Genomic DNA, 23,025 nt, shown 5'->3' with positions numbered 1-23,025 from the left:
GGCAATACCATATAGACTTATTTTAATCAAATACACAAAGTATATACAGAATTACATTAATCCCTCCAGAATTTAAGGTCAGTTCACCTTTGCTACTAGGATATGCACAATTACATTTTTGCTGGATTCTTATTAATTTGTCCAACTTTTTTTCTAAAAAAAAATTAATTTTCCCCTCTTTCTCTTCCTGAAAGTGCTAAACAGTGTTCTGAAATTGCTACAAAAATACTAACACACTAGTATCTATTCATACTTGATCTTATATGCATCCCAATGAACAAAGTAAAAAATTAATATTTTCGCATTTCCTCATTGAAAACGAACTCGGTTTTCACCATGCATACAGTTGAATATTACACCATCTGCAACTGTTCTAAGAATGGCAATATCATTTTCCCTTTTGAAACCCCACATCCCCATCCATTCTGCTAGAGGCATGGCATTTTTTACAGAAAAATGCCACCATATCTATGCAAACAATTTTTAAGATTTCGATTAGACATTCATCACAAAGGATTATTTTTCAAAAGATCAACTAAATATGGAATGAATTTTAGTAAGGAACATAAACATAGAGGAATTTAATTGAAAATAGTTTGAAAGCAGCACTCATTCAATTGGAATGTGTATTTATTGAAAAATAACATTGATTTTATCACAATTTTGTAAAACCACTTCATGAAAAGGATAAAGACAACGAAAGTTACATGAACGGGTACTTAAACATTCATTGTCATAGTGTACATTCTTGCAGGACAAAAAATTAAGCATTTAAATTAGCAGTTTTTTAAGCTAACTGTAAACTTGCTTCATCAAGATAAAATTTAAATGACCAAACATTATATATAATCACATTATTCGAATAAAATAGAGAGTCTCTTGAGTTTTGCTACAAATGAATTTGAAGCTACATACATATAGGTAGTAAATTAGCTAGATAAATATAATATGCAATTAATCCAATTTGAGCAAGTTAACCTTCGAATCTATTTACATGATAAAAACTACAAAGGGCTCAAAGAATATATGTGTACACTCAAAGCCATACATAAATCACAAAAAAGAGTCACCAAATATACTTTTAATTATCACTCTGTCATTACAATTTTCTCTTCACAAAGCACATTTCTTGTGGGATCATGTGCCTTTCCAATAAACTCCTGTTAAAATCAAAAATATTTTTCAAATACATATCATAAGAGTGGACTAGAACTGTTTCATAAAAAACAGTAGCTGAGAAAGTCAAATATTTGAATTAGTGGTGATAAAAATAATAAAATTTAAGGCTTTCATAATTAATTTCTTACTTCTATACTCTCAATAATAGCCACTCTAAATAAATGTAAATTTATTAAGTAGGTAACATCATTTTGACATTGCTAACAATTTAGAGTAGCCTGAAAAACATGTCACCTCAAATTACTATCACTTTTGTTTCTCTTCTTAGATCAGACTAATTTGGTCTCAGCAAGACGTTTCCAAAGGAATTTAACTTCTGATTATATAAAACTAATAAAATTGTTTCCACTGCAGGTATATATGATGCTAATTAAAAGTAAAAGTTGGACTTGAAGAAATCTATAGTGCTAAAAATTCAAATACATAATTACATACAATTATCATTAATGATTCCAAAGACATGCATGGTTAAAGTTTCTTACTTTAAATCAGGCCTTATTATACATTAATTTAACAGTGGCCCGTTCATGTGTGACTTCTCCTGATAAAATCTAACAATTCTGACAAATTAAATGAACAAATTCCTCAACAAATTGAGATGTGCCTATTGCACCAGCAGCAATATTTAACTGTAAATTTTACATATTTTGAACACATGCACACCTATTATGCATAACAAAAGTCAAACATCAAAGCAATAATAAACATATTACTGTCTCAATGTGTATATAAATGTATGTATAAGATTTTTATAAAATTACTTTATATACTAATTGCTGTGTCAGTGCAAATACTGACTAACATATTAAAAAAACACCTCAGAACAATAAACCACAGAGGTTACCAGGATAGAGAAACAACATTTTGATTCATGCTGATGAATTATGAGATAATGATGAAAATTAATGACATTGATGAATAACTTTAAAATAAAGGATAATATTGATGGTACTTGAAATAATCCCCTTGGCAATGTCAAGAATGAACATATTATGGACTACAACATAGTATGAATGAACATAGTATGGAATAACATACAGGTACATTCATATACATATCTATAAATGTGTGCAAGGCCATTTTACAAATATATACTTGAGCTCTAAGCATTAAAACAAACATAGCCACATCAAATTTAAATTATGTTTCATGCTGAAGAGAAATTGCACAGCAAAGGCTTGAGTACCGACCATTTGAATGTTAATCTCAGCCTAAACAAGTATTCTCACAGGCTGAAAAATAATAGTATAATTTTCAGAGGGAATCAATTCAGGTAAATAATTCATCTAGAGTGGTTAATCTAAGCATTTTAGGTGAATCAATCTTGATTATTCGATGAATAGAATCAAATGAACGGTTTTCCTGCATCAACCTAGAACAGTACTCCTCATGACTACATTTAGTGATTATGATTATCAAGAAATTAGCATGTTAACGTTAACACCAAGTGGATGACTTTTAACATTTAACAATTTCAAACTTTGGATGCTGACAATTAGAAATTTTAACCATAATTTAGAATATAGCAGTTAGAATCTCGTTAACTTCTATGGAATTGGAATGCTGATCAAGGTAATGAAAATTAAGATCAGTTCTTAATTTTCATGAGCTACCCATGCATATACAATTACAACAGTGTAGATGGAAGTTATACAATTGCAGCTCAAAAAACCAAAAGATGTCTAACTATCAAAATCTAAATGAATAGTTTCTGATAAATTCCTCAATGGAGGAAAAGTGATATGCCATTAACTTCTGATGGTAATATGCCACAATTATTGATGGCCCTTAAAACTGTACAGTAATATAAATAATGATATGATGACCACTGGATCAGTGTCTTAGTGATGCATTCTGTAGACAAGAGACAAAGAATGAGTTTTGGTCCCCAGTAGAAATTCTCAACCATCAGATTTCAGATCACCGTTCATTCATTTTCAGGGGTACCCCATGAAACTCTTCCTCACACCAGCCCTGATTCATTGGCATTGATGTTAATGGATTATTTGAAATTTCCTTACCACTACATGAATGTTTCATATGTCAGGCATTCACAATTTTTATGAGAATATATTCTTAAGGTCAAGGGCAGGAAAGAATATTTGATGATCACGTAAACTCATGTTCAAAAACTGGACCTGTTTTTCACCTATTAATATTGAATGTTAATTTTTACCTAATTAAAAGGCATACCTAATTTTAGGCAAGTTTTGATGCTTCATATTTAGCATATCTTTTATTGAAGGAATGACTTTTATGGTGCACACAGATATCACCAAATTTCAATTTTATGTTTTACAATTAATTTTCCATCACATCAAGACCTGAGAAGTAAAAATGTATGAAATAAAATTCAATTCACCATAATCTTGACATAAACAACTTCTCCACTTTGCATGGATAGACTTGGCAATTTGAGGGCAAGGATGTCATTGGCCTGAATACCTTCGTTTCTCAAGGGATGCCTCCGACTTAAATTATGTGGGGTGCCAACATGCATAGATGTTATGAGGCACCAAAGTCAGTCACAATATGTGGCATGGTAAATATTACTCAACACCCTAACTGTCCCTCAAAGGCCATAATATTGTGTATATGTATTTGCTTAGTTTGACAGTGTCATACATGCTCATGAAATATTGTCAACTGCAAAGAATAGTCTCTCATTATTTGGTTGAAAGTAAGATGGCGACTCTCCAAGGAAAGTGAAATTGTTGAGAGAATTGTAGGAAAATAAATGAACTTACACATGTGACAGTTTCTCTAGTTAATTTTACCCTATTTGTAATCCACTATTTTCATATTGTAATTTTAAAAAAAGAAAAAATTGTGGAGTTCCCTGAAGTTGCCATATCTGAGCTTTCATGCAACTCCTATTAATAAAGCAGCATTTTTCATGCATAAATAACATGAAATAACAGTTTTCCTCTTTACTCCTGGCACTTCTAGAAAATTTTTAAAATTAATTTATTTTGAGGCCTAGTTTTTTTCAGCCACTTGTATTTCAAAATAATAACGTTATCCTGTATACACTGTACTACATGAGCAATTGTACGACAACATCAAAGATGTGAAAAATATTTAAAAGTGATAATATTCCAAAATAAGATATACAGTAAAAACACATGACATAAATACTCTACATGATGGAGATGGCTAGCAAAACATTTTCTGTACAATGGGCCATTGCAATTCAATGAGAATACCTAAAGTGATACGTAACTTCCATTAAATTATCTTTCAAAAAATCTTTCCAGTATATGATTATGTTTTAAAATCAATAAAGATATACATAGACTCATTGCCACATATGATATGACCATGTGTAGTGTAGCTTAGCTGGCAAAAACTAGGGGTACCACATGAATCAAATTTCAAATTTAATGGCACAAATGTTCACAAATATAATCAATGTGAGAGTTTAATATCTACTGATTTTCATGAAGAAAGCAACACCTTTTTGAATTAAAATAATATTTTGTCTTGAAATGTAATGAGAAAATGAAACTTTATAAAGTGAAAGTTTCACTTGTCCATAATTACCGGAGTGCGAAGTTGTTCAATTCAGCTACCCAATCAGGATAGCAATTCACCTCATTTAGTTAATTGCTTGATTGCTAGTAACTGAGTGCAGAGGCAACATCTGAATTACAGGTATATGAGCTATCATGCCAATTGATTTCAGAGAGTATGAAACTGAGGGTAAATGCATACAAAAGTATGTACCTAGTTACGTTTAATGTGGACAATGAGAATAATGATTGCATAGTGAGGATAAATGGCAAAATGGCAAGTGATTTTTCATACCCACACAGAATGGTAATGAGAGGAGTACATATACATATGAATAATAAATATCCTTCCAAGGCAGCAAAAATGGCAATGTACATGTATATAATTGTACTCCTCCTGACATTATTGTATGGAAGAGAAAATTGGGTATGCCATGATAAGCAAATATGTTGACTGTATGCAGATAGTATGACATACTTGAGGAGTATTTGCAGTAAAAATAAGACAGATAAGGATAAGAATTAGTGGGTTATGACAGAACAGAGCATAGAGTAGATGCAAAGGTAATGGACAATCATGAAAAGAGTTTATTATGCTAGTTTGTTCACCTTGGGAGAATGGATGAAAGTTGAATCACCTAACAGATACATGTGAAAGAGGAAATGGGCCCAAGAAAGCCATGGGTAAATCTGGTCATAGAGATCTAAAGGAAATGCATATTAGAAGTCTCAAGCACAGAATATCATGTATGCAACAAGGCAAGAGGCAAAAGAAGTATTTGTGTAAGGACAGGATAGTATGGAGGTAAACAGGGAAAGATAGTAAGATGCCTGAACTATCCTACCTATATAATCAGTATTTTATACTTTGTGTAACTTGAAAGGGAATAATGTGAATGCCATAAATGGATGAAAGGCAAAATTTCATTATATGCAAAAATATAACAGCAGTATACCTTAAAATTGAATTGAATACCATTGATACAAGTTATTGCAATGCAGGCAAAATATATTTTCTTGCACCATCCCTTGCATCACAGCAAAGGGTGTGCTATCACCTATAAAATTTGAAAACTGTGAGTTATGTTCACTGAAAAAATGCAAAAAAAAGACAAGAGAATCTTAAGATGTGAATAATTAGTTAACAAAAAACATCCTCTCATTCAAAGTGAATTGTTGAAATTAATACTTATCAGGTACATATCAACTCCAGGAATATCAAAAACATGTTCTTAAATGCAGAGACAAAAAAATAAATGAGAAGATATCAGAATAAAAATTTGGGACATTTATGCAGATCACAAATGAATTACCTACTGATAATTATGATTTGAATGCAATTTTCTACTTAAGTTGACCATTTTTTTATTTGAACTACTATATATTACATGATGAGATCTGAAATACTGGATTTTATTCATTTATTTAAGATGTATATTTTAATCTTTTAGATAAGATCCAAAACATTAGCCTAAATGTTTTATCATATTCATACATACTATTCATCAATTTGAATACAAACCTGTCATTGTTCATGATGTACAACGCTTCCCTTACAATATTAATAATGAATTGTGAGTCCATGATATATGTAAAGGGAAGAAACCCTTTCGAAAAGTTTCCTGCATCAATTTTTAATTTACCACAATAAATCAAATTTACAGAGAATGTTTCCCTCAGTAAATTACGGCATTCCATTGTGCATGAATTTTTAATTATATTATATTTAATTGTCAACAAATATGCTACCAATTATAACAAGAATAAGGAAAATGTTATTTGCTATAAAATGAATCATCTCAATCAAAGGTCTGATATCCCACGGAGCTAAAGTTGTTCTCAGGATCATGAACAAAAGGATAGAGAGTAGGGCAAATGATTACTTAGGGGATGATCAGTTTGGGTTTAGGAAGGGGAGAGGTACGCGTGATGCCATTGCAGTAATGAGATTATTAATCGAGAGGAATATAGAACACAACCAGGAGGTATTTGCCTGTTTCGTAGATTTCGAAAAAGCGTTTGATAGAGTTAATTGGGAAAAACTAATGAGGATTCTGCAGAAAATAGGAATAGATTGGAGGGAAAGGAGGCTAATCCGCAACCTGTACATGTCTCAGACTGCTCAGGCTTGAGTGGGGAACGGGGAGTCCGGTTGGGCAGTGTTAGGAAGAGGTGTAAGGCAGGGTTGCCCATTATCACCATTGCTGTTCAACCTGTATGCAGAGGAAATGATTAAAGAGGCATGGGAAGAACTGGAGGTAGGAATAAAAGTCAGAGGGTAATTCGTAAAGTCAGTTAGGTTTGCTGATGACCAAGCTTTTGTCAGTCAGCTAAGGGGCTGCAAGCATTGCTGAGTGAATTGGAAATTCAGTGCGACAGGTATGGGATGAGAATCAATATAAATAAAACAAAGGTTATGCGATTTTCTAGAAAGAAAAAGGCTAAGCTTAGCATTAAAATAGGAGGGCAAAAACTAGAGCAGGTAGAACAGTTTACGTATCTCGGCAGTGTTTTGGACCAACACGGTCAAAGTAGTAGAGACGTAAGGAGAAGAATTGCGCTAGGCAAAGAGGCTTTCACGAGGAGGAGGGAGTTGATGACGGGGACTTTGAGTAAGGATGTTAAGAAAAGACTCGTAAAAACTTTGATATGGAGCGTAGCTATGTACGGCGCGGAAACGTGGTCATTGAAGCAGGAGGATAGACGTAGACTGGAGGCTTTTGAAATGTGGGTGTGGAGAAGAATGGAGAAGGTGAAATGGACAGAGAAGAAAACAAACGAGGAAGTACTTGGTATGGTGGGCGAAGAGAGGGGTTGGTTGGGAGCAATCCTGTGGAGGCAGGAAAAGTGGCTGAAGGGGGTATTGACCGGCAGCGGGATGTTGAAGACTGTAATTGAGGGGAGAATGTTAGGCAAAAGAGGAAAGGGAAGGAACAGGATAGGGATGTTGGATGGGATGAAGGGAAGAAGAAAGTACTCAGAGCTGAAGAGGGACCTGATGTAAAGTAGGATGTTGTGTTTTGCTAGGGGCCACAAATTATTTAATTAGTAATTACGTCCATCCAAAAACCTACCTTAACCAGTAGATTACCTAATCAATAATAATAATCAAAGGTCAACATATTACAGATGAGCCTCTATGAACTGGGTAGAACTCAGTGCCTTTGGGCAACCATAACAAACCCACGGACAAAGTATGTCTTCTATATATTATTGGAAAGACAGTTTACTTCCAGCAATAGACCAAGACTTGACAAATTCAAAGAATAGCGGGAGAAGCCAGGACAATAACTTAAATGGAACCATCCTCTAATGTAAATAAAATTCATCAATTTCAAAGAGTAAACATCAATCTACTTAGTCAAGGGGAATGATTTTTACTCTTTGGAATTGATGTATTTTAAACTAAGACTCATACAACAGGTTAGATGACTTCCTCGAAGAATTAGATGAAGAAAACTGTTACAGAAATAATTTGTTGCTTAATACCTCATCTGCCTGAACATAAGCTGATAGTTATTATTGAAATACACAACAAAAAATTAATTATTGAACAACATGTAAGCGAACTTGTGAGAAAAATTGAGATAAACTTAAAAATTGTATCTTAGCCTTGGAAATCGCACATGGCAGCATCTCTCATTGCCATCAAATATTTTAATTGAGAATTCAGCATATTTTAATCATGATAAAATTTTAAAATTAAAAAATTTGAAGACAGGAAGAAGGTGACTGATACTCCTTAAATTATTGAAGCTAGGTAAACAAAAACTTTTATCGCACATTGCATACCACCAAAGGATTTCAGGACAAGATAATTTTTAGATTATTGGTTATAGTTTGGGAACAAAAAACACAATGGACACTACATCCATGGTAAGATGAACATGTGGATGAGAAACATTGGTGATTTATGGAAATGTGGAAAGACAAAGAGCATGCCACGGCATTTTGGAATTGTTCTAAAGCATTCTACCTTGAATGGTACGTCATGTCAGACTTCTTAGAAATCTTTAGATGAATGCATTTAGCAAGCATCAAGAAACAAATATGGAATTTTTTTCACTGCTAAAGACTTCGAGGTAGGTGCATAAATAATTGCTCTAACATATACATTGCATCAATTAAATGTTAAACCAAATATCTACACAAACATTGTTCTCACAGGCTTGAAATCAGTGCAGATTGAGAAACTATAGTGCATCACTCTGAAGATTAGATGAAGTTGCCTCCATGTGATACAGAAGTGATCATTGTCTGACAGAAAACAAAAAATAGCATACATTATGAAAAATACCTAATTGCAATTAAATAGGCCATGAACTTAGGAATTTAAAAAACCCAGGTAAATAAATTTGCCTTGCTGCTTCTTCTTCACTAATAATAGGAAAAGAATATTCATCCATTAACATTATTTTTGGCACTCTGGAGAGAGAAAGGTTTTCATTCATTTTAATTATGAAAAATTATAATTACAGTGGCTATTCCCTAAATTCAATGTTTTTCCTTCGGCCACCTTTGACTTGGTCTAGAGGCCTAATACAGAATTCAACAACCAGCCATGCACAACCAAAAAAATTACAGTTAAATAGGAGCATTATTCCCTACTAACGAAAGGGCAAAGAGATTTTGCCATATGTTATTTTCCAATCACTGGGCAATCACATAGCTTTTCATTCAGTAGACTATAACAAGCTATCATCTCAGTGGCTATTCACTGGCCATTTTCCTTGGTCTTCTGTGTTCCAGTCTGCAGGATTAATGTGGCACTCAGCGTCCAGGTTTGCACACCCACATTAATCAAAAAAGTTACATCTTGGTTTATCAATTGAATGACTTTTACAGTGAAACCCATTTACTGTGAGTCTCTCAGTATCTATTGGATTTCTCTCCGAGACATTACGAGAATACATGGATAGTAACAGGTCCCTTTTACACTGAATGTACCATTAATCTGCTGTTAGGTTTGATATGAGATGAGGCCCACCCTGGTATGTTAAACTAATTACAGATTGTTGAATATTGTTTTTGTCACGCAAGAAGGGGACACAAAATTTGGAATTTTTTTGTGTAGATTGCAATGCAAGGGATGGGATGTAACTCAAAAAGACTGCATTGTTCAAATGTTAACCTCCCCTTAACAAGGTGCAACCTATTTTTTACTTATAAAGTAATAATGATTGAGGAGTAATTTCCAGAATAAGAAGTAAACCATCTACCGAGCTCTTGTAGGAATGAGTATGATGCTTGGGTCAAGGCTGGGGCATCCCATCGCCAAGGCAGTGAGAAATTGCTTTTAAAAGTGGCTAAGTCCAATGGCTTTGGGATGATGAAGGGAATTGGAAGGCACCAAATGAAAGACTCACAGTGGTACATCATTAAAGGAATTTGTTAATGCAGGAAAAGGAAAGAAAGGAATTAGAGATGTTTTTATAGCAAGATGTGAGTGAAGTGAGTTAGGTTATAGAATGGATAGAAATATCAAAGACGGCTTTCAACAGGATGAAAATATTTCATACATGTCTCATGGATAAGAGCTTATGGAAAAGATTGATGGAATGTTATGTTTAGAGTGACTTTTTGTAAGAAACAGGAACATGGAGAAAATTGCATTATAAATGAAATGAGGCATTTCAAAAGTGGGCATGAAGAAGAATGGAGGGAAATATAATGGACATACAGAATGAAGAGGTTTTACAACATGTGGGAGAGGAGAGAAGGCTATCACAGATAAGAAAAAGACGGAAAAAGAACTAGGTTGGCCACTTTCTAAGACATGAAGGCATACTAAAGCAGCAATGGAGAGAGTAGTGGAAAGGACAAGAATATATGAAGGAGAAGACGGAATATATTGGATGAGTTGAAAGAATAGGAGGGACAGAGGAGTTTGAAAGAGAAGACATGGCCTTGAAGAGAAGATATGAAGGGTATCAGACACCTTCCAAAAGGCATTTCATGATAATGATCATCTTTATTTTGACATATTACAATAGTTTCAGGAATTTCTTCAAGTGGCTTAGACAGGCTAACTTGACAGGAATGGAAATAAGAAATATCCACCATTATTTTCTCATCCCTCCCTCATTATGTATTGTAGTATCAACCTACTGCTGGCCCTCTTAGCACATTTTTATTTAAGTGAGTGTATTTATCTCACCATATGTAGAATATGAGACAATATTGTAAGAGAAGATAACAGCTAGGCTATTACACCATTTCCCTAGGTAGCAATTCGAAGAGAATTTTGCGCATTATAAAGGCAGTAAGCCAAGTGATAAGAATGTCATTGATGGAGCATAATGCTTCTCTTTATTAAGGTAATATTTTAATGCCAATGGGTAGTTTATTAATAATAACAACTTTTAATCTAGAGGCACCACCAGCATATAGAAAGTAACACGCTAAAATATCTTGAAAATGATGATCTAATTTTCCCAACACTTCATGTAACCAACTGTCACAATTTCAATGCAATCTTTCTGTATATTAATTACTATCACGCATCATTGGACTATTAAAGCTTAATTAAATAAAATGTAAAACTCAATTGTAAATATAATTTAGAACATGAAATTATGTTACACACATTTTCAAAATATGCAAAATAATAATAGAGAATTAACATAAATCATATGTATTTATTACTCAGTATTTAAATTAACATAGATTAAATGCATGTACTTTATTAGTTGAAAAAACCTCAATACTTGCTAAAAAAGTACATATATGAACAATAAATCTTGAATAAATCAAATAAAACCTATTATTCTTTTCATCTCAATCCCATTATCCTACACAAAATTGTTGCTTAGTGCAATGTTAACCATCATTTTATCAAAGACTATAAAATTTTCTAAGATACTCATTCAGTGGAAAATGTCATGATGTAACAAATGTATAGGTGAAGTAGGAACTATGTAACGGGACTCTATCATGAAAAACACAGTATAATGACTAGAGTATCTACCTATGAACTTCTTCAAAAAATATAAAAATGACAATTAAGTAAAATAAAATAATAAGAATAATAGGCAATGATTTTTAATAACAACAATAACAGAAAGCTGTCTTGTCATCACTGACCAACATGGCACATTTTCCAATTCAACAGATCTTCTGTCAACATGTCAGAACAATTGCATTCATTAATGCATAACAAGTTTTGCACTTGTTTATGAGCTGGGAAGATGAATACCAGAAGTAAATAGGAACTTTACAGCAAAAATGCATATAAAAAATTATTACTATCAGCTAAATTTAAATTTTGGATATCCAATATTATTGTTTTCCTATTTTATTAGTAGCATCATTTAACTGTAAACACTTTCAGTTCACAACAATTTGGTAAAAGAAAAGATGGAACCAATACTGATCTTTAAAAATAATTACTAAGGGTCACTGTATTCTTTAAGCTTACTCTGCATTGAATGTTGATACTTTTTGAGTTTCTCTTCACAACACTCAAATAGCAGTAAAAAATCCCACGTCAATTACATAAGAAATTTCAAAAGAATTCCATGCAGTAATTTTGGGATATGTATCTCCTTTATAAGAGAGCCCATAAATGCTTCATCATTCAGCTTTGAAACACTCAGTCAATCCTGATTCTCATTACTCTCAATCTATTAATTATCACACATTCTTTACCAGGAGTCATCAATCACATCTGATAAACAAACCCTTAATAAAATAAAATCTCCTACAGCCATAATATGTTATCAACACTTGTCCCGCAGTGAAAAAAATTTTTTTATTGCAATGGTTTGTGGGAATAACCCTAACTTACAACCTTTTGTTGCAAGTCCTTTCTTCCTTCAGTTCGCTGAGGAAGGCTACATTTAGCTGAAATATGCGTATCCAATGCACAGTCTTGTCTTTCCCTGTTTTTTTGCTAACTTTGAGTAATATTCTCCCAGTAGTAAGACCCTTTTTGAATGTGTAAGGGCTTGTTTTCCTAAGTGCTTGTGAGTGTCAGCTCTATGTTTGTCCCTGGCGTGGAATTTATTCCTGTAAACAATCACGGATAGAGTATATATGTTCATAATCCCAGGTATCCATAATGGAGTCACTTTCACCCTGTGTATGATCTCAATGGGGTTAGAGTTTTGGGTCTGTAGTTGATCTCTGGCAAGGAAGTAACATTTCCACAAATTACTGCAGAAGGATATTTTGGTTGAGAGGGTGTGGTTGGTCACTGTCGTGAAATTTCTTTTCCTACGAACCATCACAGCAAAAATTTTATTTTCATTGTGGACCAGTGGTGCTACTTATTATGGCTATCGGATTTTTCATTTTATTTTATTAATTTATGAGGCCATAGAGCTTAATTTTTTTTATTTTTAACAAACCCTTAGTTTCTATTGAAACTTAAAATCAGTACAGAAGAAAGTCCCAGTTTTGAGTGCACCAGCATTGAATTTGCATGACACAACAACATATGTGGCAGGAAACTCGCTTATTGGCTCATCAAGTGAAAAAATTCTTGTTTGATGCACAAGCACACAATTATGTTTCTATGCAGATTTAAAATGGACAGGAATATTACTTTTCCTGCACTAAACACTTTACAGAAAAATCTCCAGAGAAGTGTTTTTTCTTCATTCTCAAGATATTTTGGCAATTATTATTCGCATTGGACAAATCTATGAAAGAGAAAATGAGCCAATTTAATCACGATTTTTTTACAAATAAATTGCATGACTTTGAGCACTCGATGTAACTTACATCTCTGTAGGTAGTTTTAAAAAGTAATAAAAAAATTCAATACATTTCTATAACATGCATATTCCATTTTTCATGTAACTTTGGGCAGAATTGACCCATTTAGAAAACCTGACTCAATGAACAATCTCATTCACACTACTGATTCTCAACACAAACTGAATAACCTACAGGATCACTTCATCCATTAAATCTGTCTGAATGCTACACTTCAGTTAACGACCTAAGTTGGGAGTATATTTTTACAACCCAATATACACATCATCATAACAGAAACACTGACATCTTTTCCTATGGTAATAATCCATCACTTTTCATGAAACCAGTGAATTCAGCTGTACTTTTAAATTTCCTCTTTTGGTGCACAAATGCTTAGGAAGGTCTGAAGGAATAGGCTAATGTTAAGAATTTGCTAACAGCAATGATGATCAACGCGGGAATTATTATAAATATCTAGAAATGCTACCACATCCCTTCACTGAAACATGAAACTTAGTCTACTTTATGTGTACATTTGTATATAACATATTTACATAAATATACATATCATGAAAAAAATTAATCTAATATCACCTCTAGCTCTGTAATGATATTGTCACAATCTTCATGATGTCTTGAATGAAATATATCCAGAAAATATAAATCACTGACTTCAATGCCAAAGACACCTGGCATCTGGAGGATAGAGGTCTGGAGATATGTTGGTAAGAGCGTTTGTAAAAAGGCTGACATATGAATTCTGGCACTGCTAGCTTAAAATATCATTTGGCTGAAGAATTCTGCCATTAAAGAAAGAATTTCCTATATCCACAGGGATGCTCTTGTTTTCCAAGTTCTTGCTTATCTGTGGAGGACGAGAAGGAACCTGCTCATGAGTTGTGAGACCATTCGCACCTCTTATTGTGATTATTTCCAAGATTTCACATAAGAAAAATCAACCTTAAAAATTTAATCTTTAAGACAAAACTATTCAAATTACTTTGACAATTATTCAAATTAATTAAATAAAATATGCACATATATATCACTCATGCTGAAAAGCATGGGGAACAAGTCACTTCCACTACATGGAAATCGAAGAACCTTTAATTAACAAGGCAAAAACATTTGTGAAATGGATACAAATATGAAAAATGCACTACTCTTCTATTTATGATTGCATTTAGGTATTTTCACCAGTAAATAATTTACTGGCACTCAATTATTTCAATATGATTAGTAAAACTAAACTGGCAACTGAAAAAATAATGACTGTGAACTAAAAACAATTAGTAAAATTAAAAATAATTATCCATTAACCTACTGGAGCTGTTCTGATACTAGCATTTTTTCAAATTAAAGCTGATATTGATATTTGAATACCAACACTGATACTGTGGATTCATACCAATACTGTTAACACCAAACTTGAATTTGCATTTATTGAATGTTGCAGAACATATTCTCTTAGTATAAGTGTTAAACATATGTGAATACTAAAGACATTTTTAATACATTCCCTTGCACTATTACTCAACTATTGAAATGGACAAAAAAAATAATTTGAAATTATTAATAATGAATGCTGCAAGAATGCTTGATCCCTTTCTTTCGTGCAATGAGCTTATAAGCGTTCCAGAACTCAAATAGGGGCATGCTGAAGTACAGTATACCTGGTGGACTATGTACTAATCTGATTAAGGAAAGGTAGGAATGCAATCTACCAATAGGGTGGATGTGCAAGTCTTGTGGGGGACCATGCTGAAAAAGCTTTACCAACATCTTCACAAGAGAGAGAAAGCAATATATAAGGTTTGCATATAAAATAATATGACCACTCTGAAAGAATGCAAATGGTTACAAGTGCGCAAAATTAATGAACAAGTTCACATGCCAAGAGCTTGGTCCAAAAAGTGATAAAATTGAACCTAAAGCACAGGGTTCCCACTCTTCCCTCTAATATACTCAGTGCTCTGGGCCACACCAAAGTGATACCTAAATACTATGCCAAAGACATCAGAGTGATCATATCCGCAGAGAAAAAAAGAATGCATACAGCAACACAAATTAAAAAAAAAAATTGTAAGGTTAGCTGGGGTAAGGGTGATCTTCAGTCTTAGAGATTATTATTTCCATTCAGAGTAGATGGTGTATACAAAACAAAACAGACACATTTTAGCAAATAGTAATTCACCACTCTGTAATACTTACCAATGTAATTCATGAACCACACGCTAATGAAATATATACTCCTAAGTTCATCTTGTGTTTGTCTTTGGTAATGAGCTGTGACCTGCTCCAGACTAATTTAAATTCAGTGTATTTAGTGTCTGGTGGTAATTTTTCTTGAATTCACTTAACAATTTATTACACCCATTATTTTAATATGAAATCATGACTTAGAGCAATATGTTTTTTTTGAATAATTGCATTTTCCCCATAGTAATCAATCACTTCAAAGAGCTGGGGCAGGTGTTGTTAGTGCAACCCAGGGTGACACATTTACAATTTTTATATACTTTTCCAATCATCAGTTCTTGAGCTGTGATCATCATGAGAATGCGACAAAAATAATGCATTATTCAGTATTTCCTTCCATTAAAATTTTTCAAAAAAATTTCCTTTCATTTCCTTTATTAACATTCATGCCTCTATCAAATTTGATCAAACTTCCTTAAGAAAAAGTTCATATCATGAAAATGGGTCAACATAAATCGATATTTTAAATCAAATTGAAAAAATAAAAGTTAGAAAAAATTGTACTGACCCTACTTCAACATCAATGTAAGTTGGTAACCTAGGACAATCACATGATGCACCTAATTTTTTTTTCAGGGATATGTGACCCCTTGACATAGTTTGGGAAAATATAATAAAAACTTGAACTTTCACTTTTCCAGATGTCTCAAATACTGTGAATGTAGCCACATTGTAAAACTTTAAAATAAGTTGATGTAAGGAATACAAAATTTGATGATAACTTAAGTTTTTAAGATAGCTCATTCACTTACAATGCATATGTATTGTTGCGCTTAACCGTTTTCTATTTCTGTACCATTGAAAGAATAATGCTAGATAGGGTGTATGCTACTTGTTTAGTGTTTGAAATTTCAGGTATTCAATGCATTACTGTGTTAATATGCAACATGGGTACATGGTTATTTCTTGAGTCTGGACTGCTAGAAAACATGGATACCATCAATGCAAATATGGACAATTTTGTCAAAAATATGTGCACATTTTCAAAGGCAGGAATTTGGGAAGCCATTTACGATGGTCGAAAATACTAAGAAAAATTCTGACATCTTCACTTCCAGGAGAAAATATGAAAAAATCTATAAATTACTTTAACTGGTCAGTGGTTAATGTGAAGTTGTGACTATTATTCATAATAGTACCCTGTTTTTCCAATTGATTTGTAAGTCAGACCATTTAAAAAAATTGGCACCTATTATAATGTCCAACTCAATGTATTGTTTATATTAAAAAACTAAGAACAACATAATTATCCTCAAGAGCCAATTATATTTTATAAACATGCATATTTTATATCATGTTGTGAAGGGACAACATTAAGCAAAGTAAATAAATAATGAAATCAGGAGACATTCATAAGCCAACATTGGACATGTATAAAATCATTGATTCAGCAAGATATTAGATAGGAGGTAAGGATATAACAATGATTTGCATTATTAAATGAAGTTCTCTTTGCATACAGATTATAAGAACATGGTGAAAGGGCAAATAAAATAAAGGATGGCTACGAGTGAAGAACTAGAGGGACAAGAACAAGGTGACCAGGGCAAAGAAAAAGAAATTATGGCCATGAATGAAGAACTAGAGGGAAGCACATCCATGACAAAACCCAAGAAGAGATGTAAAATACTATAAATAAAGCTGCATATACAACTGCTGGGAGTAATAAACCAGTTAACTTCTACCAAGAACAGGAACAATTAGAGGCCAAGTACATAGCTGGTTGTAACATCAAAGTAGAAGAAGGAACTATGCTTATTCACTTCCCATCAAAGGAAAAAGGAGTAAGGGTTATGAGAAAAACAATAAGGTCATATTATTTAAGTCTACACTGAACACCTAAAAATGCTTGCGGGGTGGCATGAATCTTTGAAAGCAGCTATTATTATACTTTTATCCATAAAATAGGAAATTATAACCCACTGCATACAGCGTACTTTCCAAACTTTAAAAAAATCAAATATTTTATAATGCCCAATGAATGATAATTTTTAAGAATGGGTTTTCATCAATTTAGCAAACAGGAAGTAAAGCAGCAAGAAGCCTATCTCCCTGTATTTCATGTTGTCTAACTTAATTGAAATTCAGTTGATACACACATGATTTATGAACATATCAGATTGGCCAATACCATAAAAATTAGGCATTGTCTTGATCAGCAGTAGAGGCATAGATAGATATACATCAGGCCAGTCCTAATCAGTGGCGTTAAAATTCTATATCAAATGAAAAACTTCCGAAGCACATCAAATTTACTATGCATACAGATTCTATGGTTAACTAAAGCTAACCTTCACCACACCAATTATTAAATGAAAAGGAAATACTAAAAAGTATAATTATTATTTTTGAAGTTCTGCAATCTTGATATAACAGCTCAGCTGACTTGTTAGTCTTGCCATATTTGATTACATCAGATGCTTTTGTGATTACATCAGTTGTTTTTTTTACTATGAAGATATTTGCACATATTCCAAATTAATTCAGCATTTAATTTAACAGTTTTTAGATAAACTACACTTCCATTTAAATTTCTGATGCCGAAGTTTTAAACAGGAGTTAAAAAAAAACCTGTGAACACAGGGAAAGCACGTCATGATATGGTAATTGTGACCATTTCTGAGAAAGGGGAAATCTAGAAAAGTTTCTACTTCTTTGACTACAGGTCATATTCATTGCATTAAAGTAGTTAACTATAAAAACAAATGCAGCATGTAAATCTTATCTCATTAGCTGAGAATAGTCAGCAAAATTTAAAATAATTTTTTAAGTATCAGACATTAATACACAATATTGCTAAGCAAAAAGGTAATATACATGGAAAATTTTATGATAATTTATTCACTGAAGCTTTGAACAAACATTGGATCATAAGAGGGCTAATTAGAATCCTAAAACATATCTTAAGCAGTCAAGAGATTGCCATTAAATTAGTCAATATGCAATTGGGTTCCCATTTTTTGTTTTAATAGCCAACTAAAAGGCATATACTTATTATGAAAAAGTATACACCAAGTATTTTAACCATCTTTTTACAATATGCATAGATATATTTTCTCAACCCAACTAGAATCGTCCTCAAAACTAACATTCCAAGATAATTCATATTTAATTCAACATATTTATTCATAATTTCAACAATTAGCGAAGACTATTAGAGGGGCCTAAATGGCCACTTCTTAAATACTGAGTTGGTGAAAAATAAGCATTGTGCTTTTATCTCATCCCAGGAAGTCTATTTTAAGAAGTCTTTTCTAATGCCTAAGACTAAAAAAACCCCTACTTAAGAGCCCATATGCAGAACACTGAGATAAATAAATTTATGATACAACCTCATAAATTGAAACTACTCAGAAATGTGAGGGAATAAATAAATTTTCAATTTCAACATCCTTGCAGTCCTTTTATAAAGTTACCATATGATGACAATAACAATGAAAATGTTTTCCCTCAAATTTTTCAGCTTAAGTATGATAAATAAAATGCTTCAAGAGTAAAAATTCAAGAAAAATAAACGTTTTTAATTTTGAAATTAAAGTTGGCAATGAAGAAGAGATTAAGAGAAAAACAGAATTTGAGGACAATCAAAAACAAAACTGAATTAGCAGTCTGGATCATAATGCTAAATGGTTAGAAAAAATAAAAAAACAAAAACAAAATAAGAGTGTAATGGAAATATTTTGGCAGAGTTCATTAGCATCATGATACAAGAGAGGAGTAGGTATCTCATTTACTATTCTGAAAGACATTTTTCATTTTATTTTTCAAACTTAGCAAATTGGAAAAACTTTCTTCTTCCATTAGTATTTTATTATGCATGACCTAGGTTTTGACTTACAAAGTCATCATCAGGTGAAGTACAGAGGGCACACAGCTTTATATACTCGACAGAGAAGAGGAGGCGGGAGGAGTTGCCAAAGTAGGAGGAGGGAAAAGAGAAGGTAAACTGGTGTGTGTGGGGGGAGGGAGGGGGAGAGGGTGGTAAGCTATGGCGTCAGGGGTGGAGAGGGGTTGTGGAACAGAGGGAGGTCCAGGAGGGGGGAGAGGGAAGAATACATCAGGTAATTAACCAATATACCCTTATAATGAGTGTTCTTTTAAACTTCCAAACATTCCTAGGCATCTAATCTTAAACCTCTCTTCTCCAAATGTAAAATCTCAGGTCACTTCCACAAAGTGATGCCTCAAACCATTTTATTCAAACTTAGCAAAGTTCCTGAAAGTGTGGGTATTAAATTTATCAGATACAATAGGAGATCCATGCACACCCAAAATATCTATGCCGAATTTCTGAAGCTGTAGCAATACATATAATGTGTAATTACATATAAATGAAATATATACATACAAATTTCTTGGGGCAATATGGTCTCATTCTTTAAAATTCAAAATCAAAAACAATAATTAATCTGGACTTAATGCAAAGAATTGGGGCACTTGGTTATATAAACCCCCAATGGAGTTAATAGGCAACTTTTTCCTTGATAGCTTTATTCAAAGAATATCAGCCCAGCAATTCAAGGGCCTAGTGTTCAAGTTCCAGTCAAGGAAACTTTTCCACTTGGAATCCACACCCTTCTACGTTACCTACTAGGTAACGTAGAAGGGTGTGTTTGTCTTTGAAAAGCATTTCTATCCCTTTTCTCCATAACCTTATCTGTATGAATATGTTTTCGCTGTTTGATTGGTTTCTGTGTTTGAATGTACGTATGTGTAGGATGGTACAATATGACGCTGACAATATGTTGTCCTTGTCTATTGGCACTTAAAATTTCTAAGGTAACCAGTATTTTGCCCATTTTTCATTGCATAATTTATAATTGTGAGAACACACTATTATACACTTAGAAAATACATTCAATACTAGTAGACAGGTATGGGTGGAGCATGTTATGTATCTCAGGTTATGATATATTGTTGGATATTGCACTAATTCTACAATGCTTGAAATTGAAAAACCCCTCCAGCAAAAAAAATGGCATAAAACACCGAATTGGTATTCACACAGCACGAACTTTATTTGGGAAAGGTTATTTCATTTGAAATTGCAAACTTAAGAATATGAGCAAAATTTTCACATTAACTGTAAGACATTTCCCTTTTATGTAGATATCCATATTTATCTAATTTATCTCATATTTGGGTCATCACACTCCACTTAAATGCTTTCAAGGAGAATTTTAAACTAGTGCATTTTAAAAAGTAATAAATAAATCAAACTTCTCTAAAATATGGTGAAAAGCCACTAGAGCTTGATTTCAGGGGTAAAAAGGATAACATTAAGCTTAAAAACCATAAGTTCCTTTGAATTTGAGGGGTCAGAAAAAGCATTTCTTCCATTCAGAAGCATGAGAAACGTTATGAATGAAACAAAAGAGCCATGCATCCCTTTAATTACGAGAATATATCTAAATAATAAGCCAAGATTAATGGTAATGTATCAATTAGTGTATGAATATATTTTTCTGCACATGCTATTATGCTCATTTTTCATGCTTCATACTCTTTCTATGAGAAAATTTTTCAGGGATTTCCATTTCACAAAAAACTTATGACTCAGTTGTTCACCTTGATTAAAGTTCCACAATAATAATTGTAAATAAAGTCATTGATGAGTTGGTATAGATCAAGAATGTTTAACACCAATTTAAAGACAATATTTTTAATTTAAAGAAAACTAAAGACTGTAATGATCCTCTAACACTACTGAATACCATATTCATAGTTGTCTTGATTGGTGTGATCACCTCTGAATTGTACTATGAGGATTCTCAAAAGGAGATAAATTTGACCTCTAATGCCACCAATGGATTTTGTTGATAAGTTGTTGTCTATTGCTCATTAAAATATCATGAAAAAATTAAATGATAAACACATTTGGAAAAGCACATTTTATGGCTTTAAGTAGACCACTCCGTGTTATGCTTGTGGGGTGAAATGAAACTGATTTCTGTATCACCTCAAAATTAGATGAAATGGCCATAAATTCATGACTATTTAATGTTAATCATGGTTGAGTATCCACACTGATCAAGCCAGGAAGATTGTTGATGAAAGCATTACGTGTTTTCTGAGCAATACCAATTTTAAGGCAATGAATCTTGAAAAACTTTAGCATCATCTAGCTGTAATTTGACAACATTTATTCTTAATGAAATGAAAATGGATTTAAAATTGTTTTAAATTAAAATTAAAACATTAATTCTTGAATGCTTCAATTTGGAATGGCCCATTTACATTAGAAAATGTAGCAGAGGAATGAATATGACTTCAATTCTTATCTACGTATAAACCCCTATATTTTGTGATTTTTTAAATGAACATATGGATTTCTTAGACTCTGTGAAGCAAATAAAACCTTTAGAATCTTTTCAATTTTTTCTAGATAGGTCTATTTTGTAAATAATCAATTGTAAGCTGACACCTATTTAAGCTAATCTTTGATTTTCTTAACAATCCCTGAGAGAAAAGCTTAAACTCTTCTCTAGAACCATTTATACAGCTAAGGCTATTCATTAATGCGACCTTCCAAGCTTACAGAGGTGTGGAAACTGAAGCTTATTTAATTTAGCTAATGTTTGAGAAAAGACACAATTCAAGTTTACTTAATTAATGGATATATGTACAGTTGGCCCCTAACCTAGGGATGAGATACGTTCTTGATAACATCTATAAATCAGATTTGTGCGCAACACATATCCCTGACTAACAGTGCCTGCATATACAATCGCAATGCTTATTACAACAAAACAATGATTAAAACCATAATCACAAACAGAAAATTATGGGTTAAGGTAAAATTGGTTCCGTGCATGAGTGACCTCATCTTTGATTACTAAAGGTTCTATGCTAAAAACTGCTCATGCCATTAGGATGATTTTACATTCACCATAGAAAGTAGTTCCAGATTTATTGATTTATCATTTAATTATAAATTACCATCCATCACTAAGTATATTATGCCACATTATCTGATGGGCAAATTATTCATTGATACTAAACTGTAAAAAACTGGAGTACTCATTCTCTACTAATGTACTCTCCTTTGATTTTGTTTTAGGGAAGAAGCTAGGACTCCAAAGTGTAGCATCGGTAAATTTTAGGTTAAAAGATCTTAACTAATAATGAGGACCAGGCTACTTGATACTAAGTCATAACATAACCAAATTTTACATGTAGCACATTTTTTATGGTGACTTTCTCTTTAAAACTTTGTCTATAAAACCATGTGCTTCACTTTCATTTGATTATACACCTATAAAACAAATCTTCTACTTGTATTAACTCATCTCTCTTCAAATTTAGTTAAACTGTGCACCTGTGTATTGCAGGTAGTAAATATATACACCATAGTTTTTAAGATAATGCCATGCTG

General features: G+C 32.7%; 1 protein-coding gene across 2 annotated transcripts in view; it reads right to left on the bottom strand.

The window, feature by feature from the left end:
- Positions 1 to 632: 632 nt before the first annotated feature.
- Positions 633 to 23,025, bottom strand: part of LOC139695150 (kelch-like protein diablo) — a 53,684-nt gene continuing 31,291 nt past the window's right edge. The window contains exon 15 of one of the 2 annotated variants that reach the window (XM_071593813.1): positions 633 to 2,411. In XM_071593813.1, the coding sequence (XP_071449914.1) occupies positions 2,391 to 2,411 (21 nt within the window). In that variant the 3' untranslated portion in view covers positions 633 to 2,390. The remainder of the gene's footprint in view (positions 2,412 to 23,025) is intronic. The other variant, XM_071593805.1, reaches the window with a different exon arrangement.

The sequence above is a fragment of the Hetaerina americana genome, unplaced genomic scaffold, assembly GCF_022747635.1.
Source record: "Hetaerina americana unplaced genomic scaffold, ioHetAmer1.1.p SCAF_1, whole genome shotgun sequence".
Classification (NCBI taxonomy): domain Eukaryota; kingdom Metazoa; phylum Arthropoda; class Insecta; order Odonata; family Calopterygidae; genus Hetaerina; species Hetaerina americana.
This window is presented reverse-complemented; position numbering and strand designations above follow the sequence as displayed.